The following is an 11,401-nucleotide window of genomic DNA, read 5'->3' as shown; positions in this document are numbered from 1 at the left end:
GTCTAGACAAATCGAGCGCAACGACGCGATGGGCGGTGGGGGGGGGTGCGGACAGCCAGAGCGGAGTACATGGTGGACAAAAGCAGACCAACCGTGCCGTCGCGAATTCTGTTAAAAGTTTCGCGTTGTGTTTAAAGTTTGTTTAACATTCACTGTGCCGTGCCCACCCTCCCCCTCCCCCGCTTTAAGCGAGGTCACGCCACGAGCTCATTGTTCCGAGCTGGTGCCGGTCCCGCCGCTACCAGCGGCGGTGGTGATCGGCGCGCGCCCTCGCGTGCCGCGCTCGCAGTGCCGCCCCCCGCGCCGGTCGCCCCCATGGCGGCGCGCGGCTGCCACCGCAGCCTCCGCCGGCGTCTCCAGTTCCGCCTGCGCCGGCTCCTCTTCCTGGCGGTCGCTATCGCGGGCGCCTCCGCGCTCTCGCTGGCGCTCGCCTCCCGCTCGGACGTCGCTGGCGCCCCCCGTCGACCGGCGTCCCCGCCGACCGACGGTCACCCCGGCGGCTCGTCTCCGGATCCGGAGGGCGAGCGGCGGGACGCGGAGTCTGCGCCGCGCCGGAGGGTCCTGTCCGTGGAGTGGGAGCACGGCTCGCGCGCGAATTCGTCGCGGGGAGAGGGCGGGCACGGAGGCGGCGTCGGCAATGGCAGCGACGGCGAACACCAGCAGGGCGAGTACCCGCAAGACATCTTCTCGCTGGAGGAGCGGCGGCGCGGCGCCGTGGCGCTCCACATGCTCGGCATGATGTACATGTTCATGGCGCTCGCCATCGTGTGCGACGAGTTCTTCGTGCCCGCGCTCGGCGTCATCACCGACAAGCTGGCCATCTCGGACGACGTCGCCGGCGCCACCTTCATGGCGGCGGGCGGCTCGGCGCCGGAGCTCTTTACGTCGATGATCGGCGTCTTCATCTCGCACAGCAACGTGGGCATCGGCACCATCGTGGGCTCGGCCGTCTTCAACATCCTCTTCGTCATCGGCATGTGCGCCGTGTTCTCGCGCGAGCTGCTCACGCTCACCTGGTGGCCAATCTTCCGCGACGTCTCCTTCTACGTGCTCGACCTGCTCATGCTCATCATCTTCTTCCTCGACAACACCATCGCGTGGTGGGAGAGCACGCTGCTGTTGGGCGGGTACGCCTCCTACGTCATCTTCATGAAGTACAACGCGCACATCGAGGCCTGGGTGAAGTCGAGGCTGCCCCGCAGCAAGGCGACGCGGAGCAACGCCAACGGCGACAAGGCAAGGCGCGCCGCCACCGCCACTAGCACCGCCAACACTGCCACTACTAACACTGCTACCAACGCTACCACCACCACCACTACCACCACCGCTACTGCTACCGCCATCGCCACCACCACTGCTACCACCACCACCCCCAACAATGACACCGCTAACGCTGCTACCAACGCTACCACCACCACTGCTACCACCACCACCACCACCCCCAACAATGACACCGCTACCGCCACCACCTCCACCACCACTACCACCACTAGCACCACCACCACTGCCACCACCACCCCCAACACTGCCACTGCTAACACTGCTACCAACGCTACCACCACCACCACTACCACCACCACCACCGCTACTGCTACCGCCACCGCCATCGCTGTCATCACCACCACCACCACTGCTACCACTACCCCCAATACTGCCATTGCTGCCACCGCTACCACCATCGCTACCACCACCGCCACCATCGCAATCCTCGAATTTAAATACTGAAGTGGTTTCTTTTAAGAAATACATTTTTTATATTAATAGTAAAAGTTTAGCGGAAACGGGTGGCGCACGTGTCACAATACAGTAGGAACTTTTTTGAACGATGATGGAATCAACTTGAAGAAGTTAAATGATGTTCCGTTGAAAAGTAAATGTCTGTGTGTGTGTTTGTCGTAAATCATTGTCGACGTGACTACCAAACATCGCGGTGAGTGTCCACCGTGTGGACAGAGTCAGTGATTTGTAAAAGTGACGTCAATCCGCTCATCCTCGCTGAGGCTTCTGGCTGGCCATCGAACAAAGACGGTCACCACATCGCACGGCGCTTTCAGATGCGCCTCGGCTGCCGTCTGGAAAGCTCTTCCTTCCAATCATAAGGAAGCCACTGGAGCTTTGCACTTTAAAAATCATCTATATTGACAAACTCATTTCTTTAGAACTGATTTTTTTGCGTTTAGTTTGTTGTCCATCCCCCGCACCTCCGACTAGCACGGTTGGCTACGTACGGTGCGAAAGAAGTTCAACGTACGCACACGCACAAGGCCATCGCCGGGTCGCGTGAGGGACCCGCCCTCCTGAGGGTATGGGTTTGCACCCGGGAGAAGTCAGCGGCCGAGCGGAGGGTCAGAAGCAGCGAGCTGCAAACTGCCCGGCGAGCTGCAGGGGACACGGGTCGACATCCCATCCCGTGGAGCTTGCCCTGGGGTCTAATAAACATGTGACCTCGGCTTAGTCTGGCAGCAGGGAACATCGCTTAACGGGATCGGGGGATGGGGAATGCACACAACCAGTGTGTGTGTGTGGCACGGCGCAGTCGGTGGTGTTGAAGAGGCGTTAAAGAGATGTTATAGAGACGTTGACGAGACGCCATGGTGCTCATTTTGACTGCAAGGATTCCGAAGGGTGGGGCCTAAACAAGCGGGGGGGGGGTCTACCCCTCAGCCCCCCCCCCCCAGCCCCCCCCCCCAGCCCCCCCCCCCCCCCCCAGCCCCCCCACATACCACTACGAGGCCACCAGAAATTGCTGAGGCAGAGGATACGGGACGCTACCCGGATTATACCAAAACAAAGGAAAGCCACACTCACGTTCATTTTTTTTGATGTCGCTGCGCGGGCTGAGAGCCAGCAGCAATGATGTCACCCTCGCTGCCGAGGGGATTTAAACTCCCGTTACGGAGCAGACAAAAGAGGGGGATTTGGGGCGTAGATTTGCATGGAAGTTTCGTCATTGTTGTTGTTGGTGGTGGTGGTGATACAGCGGAATATCGGATTGTGCTCCAGAGGCCGGTCATTAATTTTCCTCCTTGCTGCCACTTGCACGCGTGTGTCCATTCATCGTGGTCACGTGGGGGAGGGGGGGGGCAGCATTTGCGAGCGATCACACGAAGCGGTCTGAACCGCCTCGTTCGTGCCAAACGTCGAGAACGATCGGTGGCTTCGGCGGGGGGGTGGGGCGAGGGGGTCAGAGCAATGAGCTGCAACCACTGAAATCCCCGGGTTCGAATCCGAATTTCAGCCGTTCAGTAATGAGTCGGCGTTCTCAAGCGCTGTTCGGGGGGGGGGGGGGTCCGATGGTCTTGGCTCGGTCACCATTTCACTCGTGTGGAGTCCCGTAGATTTGCGCGCGGAGATCGAGTTGCCATTAACGCGGGTTCTCAAGTTGTAGTGAATTGGTGCTCTGAGCCCGGTCGTCAATGAGTGCAAGGAAAACAAGCCGTCGCATTTGCATTTGCTTCTGCGTTTAATTTGGCCAAATTCCAGATCTGAGAATTTTTTTACATTTGTTCGGTTTGACCGTCATGCGACGAGCGGGTGGGAGAGCGCTGCCCTCCAGTGCCCGGATTTTCGAGGTCGTTCTCCAACACACGGAGTGTTGCGCCGCTCGGTTTAGCATCGAAAACCAGAGAAACCGGAGAGAATCCAACACCCAAAGGTCCGCACAGATGGATTCAATAATCCATTCGTTCGATGATATCTCGAGGCCCACGCCACGAGCACGCACATTGTATGGGGGAACGTCGTGCGGTACGTTTCTGGGTCGCGCGTTGACCCGGGTAGGTGGAAGATCACTCATAGCCACTGCCATGGCGAGAGAGCTTTACTGGACGTGGTGTGCCGGGCGCGGTTATTTTGTCGTGCTCGCTGGTAGAGGCTGGACGAGGTGTAAAATGATCTACGGGTCCCCGACTCGGCTGCAATGGAAGTCCCCGCGTGGCACCCGCAACAGCGAACTTCATTGCCCCGCCGCCACCACCGAGACTGGCGCTGCTCTGCAGCAACAGACGCTGGGGGGGGCTGGGGGGGTGTTGGAGCCCTGGGCCCCCACGTAGCGCCACGCAATTCCACACGATTCACGTCGAGATTGTGGGGCGGCGTTCAATGCGATGCCATCACGCGGGGTGTCGCGGCGGTCACGTGGGGTGTTCGTGGCGGTCACGCTGTGTTGTGTTGGTCACGTGGGTGTCGTGTTGGTCACGTGGGTGTCGTGGCGGTCACATGGGTGTCGTGGCGGTCACGTGGGGTGTTCGCGGCGGTCACATGGGTGTCGTGGCGGTCACACTGTGTCGTGGCGGTCACGTGGGTGTCGTGTTGGTCACGTGGGGTGTTCGTGTTGGTCACGTGCGTGTCGTGGCGGTCACGTGGGTGTGGTGGCGGTCACGTGGGTGTGGTGGCGGTCACGTGGGGTGTTCGTGAATGACCGTCTCCCTTCTCATTCTCGAGATCTCTTCGGGGCAATAACCGATCGTGTTGACGATTCCTCACACTCAGCATCCACGTGAACGTGATCATTACGGTAATGGTCCGTGATAATGACATGCAATTGATAATAATAATTAGAAAAATAGCCGACATAAACAAAAACAAAAATCACCCGTATAGCCTTAACAGACTGTTGGGGTAAGTGCACCTATGAAGGCCGACACGGTACACAAGGGGGTGGGTGGCCAGCACCACGCCAGACCGCCTTTGTCTCCCCAGTGGCGATGCTTTTCTTTTTTTACGCACCGCAACAGTTTCTCGTTTGATGCTGAGTCGATCTGGGGGAGACCCAGCACCTGTTCCGATAATCGTCACTGGCGTTGACCGTGAGCGGGAATCGAACTCGGCTCACCCACCCACACACAGCCACATGCTCGCACCGATTTATCAAATAATTCACGCACAACCAAAGGCACCTTCAGGAACTTGAAGGGGCTCATTGCTGTTGTACATTTCAAGTTTATTTTGTGTAACGAGGTGGGAACTCCCGAGACCAGGATAGAGTCTCATCTACAACAGTGACCCGGGGCATTTCTCTGCCAGTCAGCAGCGATGTTCTCTCCTGTGTGTGTGTGATCTCAATTTAGTAGCTTGTTGTGGAGAGCGGTGGGGCAGCGATTAGCGCGCTGCGCTACGAACCCCGGCGATCCGAGTTCGATTCCCGCTCACGGCCAACACCCAGTGACGATTATCTGAACCGGTCCTAGGCCTCACCTAGGTCGACTCAGCCTCAAATGAGTACCTGGTGTGGTTTCTTAAACATCGCCACTGGGGAGACAAAGGCGGCCGGGTGTTGTGCTGGCCCACCCACCCATATGCCGTGTCGGCCTTCATAGGTGCTTGCTAACAGTCTATGAAGGCTATATGGGGGATCTTTGTCTTTGATTTAAATTGAGTACCGTAATTTGCCGTGTCATTTTCGAATTAGCCAACATTTGATCTCTGGCGCTGGTGGCACACAAATGGCCTCCTCTTCCAAATGATGTCAGGGGATCTGCACCGTTTGCTGTGAAGCAGACAGCTCGTAGAGTATCATCATTATCATCATCATCATGGCACTGTAATTCGAGCCGCAGTGATAATCAGGGCGGCCGCTTGATTCAAACCACGAACCCCTTCCAACAACGAGCGGAGAGGCCGTGTCACCTTGTAAGGAGGAAGCCAGACTAAAACCCAAAGTAAACTCTTCTCTTTTACACGATTTCTTTTAACTCACTCTCTCTGTTGTTGTCGTTGTTGTTGTATCCTCAAATCTTGTAACTCAATTTTAAGCCACTTCCCAATGTGGTATCGACTAAAAAGTTGGTATACTTATGTCATACTGATGACAATACTATACTCTATCATAAAAAAATATATTTTTAAACATTATATTTTTTATATGTTATGTTTCGGCTTGGGTCTAATTGCCCACGCTCAACTGACGTTGGCTGTAATTGGCCACGGCCCCTTACGTTATGGCAAGCTTCGGGGCCACGTGTTTAAAAAAAATGTTTTTTTTAAATATTACTTATATTGTACAAGGTAAGACCCCACTGAGCCGCCACGTAGCTCTGTCTTTCAGAAGCCACCGTGGGCGATCACAAATGACGGCTCGGCTCGTGGCTAATCACCACGTGGACATTTGCGCCAGCCCAACGCTCCGAACGCACGTGTCGAAGTCACCTTTCGGGATTGTTCAATGTCGATTCTGGAGGCTCAGAGGGCCAAACGACAGCACCCCTCGGCCTCTTAAGGTTCAATCAGCTCGCAGAGCCAGACGAAGGCACCATCTGTGATTGGCATTGTAAACGTGGACAGTGTGTGTTGCATTATCGCCGTGTCAGTCAAAGAGTGTGGGTCGGTCATCACGACGCTGAGTCGCTCCGTCGGCACTGAGTGTGCGGTGCAAAGTGAGTGGTGAGTGTCTTAGTGGTGAGTGTCTGGTGGGTGGTGAGTGTCTGGTGAGTGGTGAGTGTTGGGTGGTGAGTGGTGAGTGGGTGGTGAGTGGTGAGTGTTGGGTGGTGAGTGGTGAGTGTTGATTGGTGGGTGGTGAGTGTTGGGTGGTGAGTGGTGAGTGTTGGGTGGTGAGTGGTGAGTGTCTGGTGAGTGGTGAGTGAGTGGTGAGTGTTGAGTGGTGAGTGTTGGGTGGTGAGTGGTGAGTGTTGGGTGGTGAGTGTCTGGTGAGTGGTGAGTGGTGAGTGTTGGGTGGTGAGTGGTGAGTGTCTGGTGAGTGGTGAGTGGTGAGTGTTGGGTGGTGAGTGTCTGGTGAGTGGTGAGTGTTGGGTGGTGAGTAGTGAGTGTTGGGTGGTGAGTGTCTGGTGAGTGTTGGGTGGTGAGTGTCTGGTAAGTGGTGAGTGGTGAGTGTCTGGTGAGTGGTGAGTGTCAGGTGAGTGGTGAGTGTCAGGTGAGTGGTGAGTACCCACAAAACAAACGCCCTCGGTGTGAGTACACGTGGCGTGAGTACACGTGGCGTGAGCACACGACGAGGCTATAGCCGGGGGGGAGTGGGGGGGGTCGTCGTTTGTGTTGATGGCTCGGAGCGAGCCGGGCGACGCGTGGCTGTGACGCTGGTCCCGCGATGGAGGCTCAAGGTCACCCGCAGCCTCCTCCACTCCGCTGCACCGCCGCCTCGGACTCCTTCGCCGCCGTGATGATGCAAATGAGGGCTGCGGTGTTCCTAACGAGCGGCGCGGCGAGCTCATCCTGCGAATGCACGCACGCGTGTGCGTCGACGTGTGCGCACACGCGTGTATGTGTGTATACACATACACGCGTGTGTGTGTGTGTGCATACGAACACGTGTGTGTGTGCATACGAACACGTGTATGCACACACACCCGTGTGTGTATACGAACACGTGTATACACACACACACGTGTGTGTGCATACGAACACGTATACACACACCCATGTGTGCAAACGAACACGTGTATACACACACACACACGTGTGTGCATACGAACACGTGTATATACACACACACACACACGTGTGTGCATACGAACACGTATACACACACCCATGTGTGTATACGAACACGTATACACACACCCATGTGTGCAAACGGACACGTGTATACACACACACACACACACGTGTGTGCATACGAACACGTGTATATACACACACACACACACGTGTGTGCATACGAACACGTATACACACACCCATGTGTGTATACGAACACGTATACACACACCCATGTGTGCAAACGGACACGTGTATACACACACACACACACACGTGTGTGCATACGAACACGTATACACCAGAGGTGTGGACTCGAGTCATGTGACTTGGACTCGAGTCAGACTCGAGTCATGAATTTGATGACTTGCGACTCGACTTGGACTTGCATAACAATGACTTTGTCCCACCTCTGGTATACACACACACATCCACACATGGGTGTGTGTGTGTATACGAAGGGGGAGCAGTGGTGTAGCGGTTAGCGCGCTGCGCTACGAACCCGGCCACCCGAGTTCGATTCCCGCTCACGGCCAACACCCAGTGACGATTATCTGAACCGGTCTTGGACCTCCCCTAGGTCGACTCATCCTCAAATTAGTACCTGGTGCGGTGTGTAAACATCGCAACTTGGGATACAAAGGCGGCCGAGCGTGGTTTCTGGCCAACCAATCCTTCGTGTGCCGTGCCGGCCTTCATAGGTGCTCGCTAACAGCACTTGACCCCAACAGTCTGTTAAGGCTATACGGGGGATCTTTGTCTTTGGGGGCAGCGTGCGTATTATGGTAATGTGAGCTAACATCTCTCAAGTTACGTAAACACGCTACGGATGGGAAAGATTCGGCCTCTCTTCCTTTCCATGAATTGCCAAAACTTGAAGCCATGAATTGTTGGAAAACGTACAATTTGTGCTGTGCAATGGATCGAGTCTGTGGAATGTATAGCCGTGTGGATCTGTGGATTCTATTGCCATGTGAATCTCTGGACTCTATAGCGGTGTGGAATTGTTAGAATATATAGCGGTGTGAATATGTTGAATGCGTTGCATTGTGAATGAGTGGAACTTGTCTAACTAAAACAGAAGCAGAATTTCCATCAGCATCTGCACATATTTATCCAAGTGTGGTTCAGCCCATCAGTCTCCCGGCTTCTTCATCCGGGGAGCAAACTGTGGGCCGCTTTCCACCTTTTGGGTCTTGTCAGCAGAGCCCGGCTCGTTTTTATCGATGCCGCTGGGCCACCGGATGAATGGAGCGGAAGAAGCCGAACGTTTACGTGAGCCACGTGGCCACAGCACGACCCGCTCTCCGGCAATTAGTGGAAATTGTTCGAAACACGAAATGAATGAATTTCTAACAATAAAAAAAAACTCAACCATTTTTTTATTTTACCAGGTAAAACCCACTGAGCTTTATAAAAAATAAAAATTTATTTTCAGAAACGACCTGGTCACAAATGATAGCTCAATGAAGTAGTTTATCATAAAGTGGAAATGTATTGCAGCCACATACTCTAAACGCGTGATGTTGATTCTGAGTGTGGAGGGAAAAACCGGTGAACCCGGAAAACAACACGCGGACACGGGGTGAACATGCAAACTCCAAATATACAGGAATCGTCAGGGTCGGGATCGAACCCACGATCTCCTCTATACCAGGCGAGGTCGTGAACATTTCACCACCGCGACGACAACTTAGTCAAACGCAACCCTACATTTAGCACTGTTAAAACATTATCGTTACGTTTTTACAATTGATGTCCTTCAACTACAGAGGGCCCGTTGAGCTGCATGGCTCAGAGAGTCTGGGAACAAGATCTGAGCCGTGTTGGGCTTGGCCCGGGACCGTTCCCGGGCCGCCCAAGCACGCTTGGCAGTGGTTGTGGAAATGTAGCATTTAAGTAAACTTTCATTAGGCTCACTTTCACACGCCCGACCGCCTGCGTGCCTGTAAGCCTTCAGATGATACAAAATACCGCTGGCAGACTTCCACACCCACAGCCCGTAAACGAAACCACGTCACCGCACTCAACCAAATCACTCCACTGGTCCCCAGTCCAATCTCGAACCAATTTCAAAATTCTCCATAGACTAGCTCCTGCCTACTCCCCCCCACGCACTCTCCTACCTCTTCCCTCTCATCTCACTCTACTCCCCTACACGCGCTCACCTATCCCCCCCCATCATCTCACTCTACTCCCCTCCACGCACTCTCCTACCTCTCCCCTCTCATCTCACTCTACTCCACGCACTCTCCTGCCTCTCCCCTCTCATCTCACTCTACTCCCCTCCAAGTACTCTCCTGCCTCTCCCCTCTCATCTCACTCTACTCCCCTCCACGCAATCACCTACCTCTCCCCTCTCATCTCACTCTACTCCCCTCCAAGTACTCTCCTGCCTCTCCTCTCCCCTCTCATATCACTCCACTCCCCTCCACGCACTCACCTACCTCTCCCTCTCATCTCACTCTACTCCCCTCCACGCACTCACCTACCTCTCCCCCCTCATCTCACTCTACTTACCTCTACGCAATCTCCTACCTCTCATCTCACTCCATTGCCCTCCGGGCAATCTCCACCACAGTAACCGAGGTTCACTATCGCCCCCGCTCAACCTTCTCTCAGCGTGAGGTCACGTCTCCTCCCTCCACTGCTGCCCCCACACCGTCTGGAAATCCGTGCAGCCCCCCCCCCAACCATCCGTGCAGTCGGCTCCCTGTCCCTTCCTCAAAGTCCAGGCTCAAGAACCTCCCTCTCTCTCCGCCTGTGACCGCCCGCCTCTCTCTCTCTCTCTGCACACAAAATAAAACAAACACAAACGCCTCCACCGTTTCCCACGCAGGGCCCTCCCCCCTCCCTTGAGACGCGGCCGCATTTAGCCGCAATATAAATCAAAAATTGCATCGTAACGCGATTCCCTGCCAGCGAGCTGAGTCGAGCGCCTTTTCAGCGATGTCCACAGCTGCTGGCTCAGCGGAGGCGCCGGCGAGCGGGGGGTCTCGATCCTCCGGGGCGCCGCTAACCCTCGTTTGCGACGCCCGTCGGGCACTCGTCGTTTCGCCGCGTTAGAAAGCAGCGCCGATCTGCTCGAACGCGCGCGGGTCGATTGGGAGAGGTAGCGGGGGGGGTGGGGGTGTCCCCCGCGGGACAGTGATGTTATCGGTGAGGTTGCTACCTCTTGAGGGGGTGAAACACCTGGGATATACCGTGGGAGCAGGAATATCCCACAGAGCGGCGCGTCATCATGATCATCATTATTATTATTGCACAGCTCACAAAAACGTGTAATCAGAATCTTTGTTTTTTGACTTGTAGATTTCTCAGGACAGTTTGGGCAAAAAGAGAGGGTGGAACTGGGAAAAGAAACACAGAACAGGACAGGTGGTAAGCCTGTCTACGGGACTGCTATCCGCGGGGATGATTGCGTGGGCATCCACCCCCTGGTGTGAGACGATTGCTCCGTTGGCTCTCGGGGTGCATTGGCCCATCGATCGGGCTTGATGCGACCACGTCTGTGGCACGTTGAGTTTCCGTGAAGAGTCCAGAGCCATGGCGACACGCGGCCACAGTTTTTAGTGACAGAAGAAGAAGAATGAGAAGGAGGAGAAGAAATGTATTTATTTTGGAGAAATCCGATGAGCTATTAAGGTTATTTTTCACAGATGTTCGGTAATTGTTTTTTTTTACCCTTTTATCTGGCAACAAAACTGACACCTTTTTTTTACAAGGAGTCATGATTGCATAGACCACAATACCTGCGGTCGGAATGCAAACAAAAAAAACACAACTCTGATAATGTATGCACTGTCCTTGAAATTGATTGGTCCACCCCCGAGCCAGCTTTTCTTAGAGCCTAGTCTCACATGGTGTTGGACCAGATGACGCCAAAAGGCGCACAACTCAAAGACAATGAACCATCAGAGTATGAGAGCTCGGAGTAAGCATTTACACCATTGGAACCTCCTTTGCCAGT

The 11,401-nt window shown here is 54.8% G+C and overlaps 1 protein-coding gene across 1 annotated transcript in view; it reads left to right on the top strand.

Moving 5' to 3' along the window:
* Nucleotides 1–315: 315 nt before the first annotated feature.
* Nucleotides 316–11,401, top strand: part of LOC144731508 (sodium/potassium/calcium exchanger 2-like) — a 37,734-nt gene continuing 26,648 nt past the window's right edge. Inside the window, exon 1 of the mRNA XM_078612615.1 lies at nucleotides 316–1,236. Within this exon, the coding sequence (XP_078468741.1) occupies nucleotides 316–1,236 (921 nt within the window). The remainder of the gene's footprint in view (nucleotides 1,237–11,401) is intronic.

The sequence above is a fragment of the Lampetra planeri genome, chromosome 39, assembly GCF_965212315.1.
Source record: "Lampetra planeri chromosome 39, kcLamPlan1.2.h2, whole genome shotgun sequence".
NCBI classification, from domain to species: domain Eukaryota; kingdom Metazoa; phylum Chordata; class Hyperoartia; order Petromyzontiformes; family Petromyzontidae; genus Lampetra; species Lampetra planeri.
Note: the sequence above shows the minus strand (reverse complement) of the source record. Positions and strands in the feature narration are given on the sequence as shown.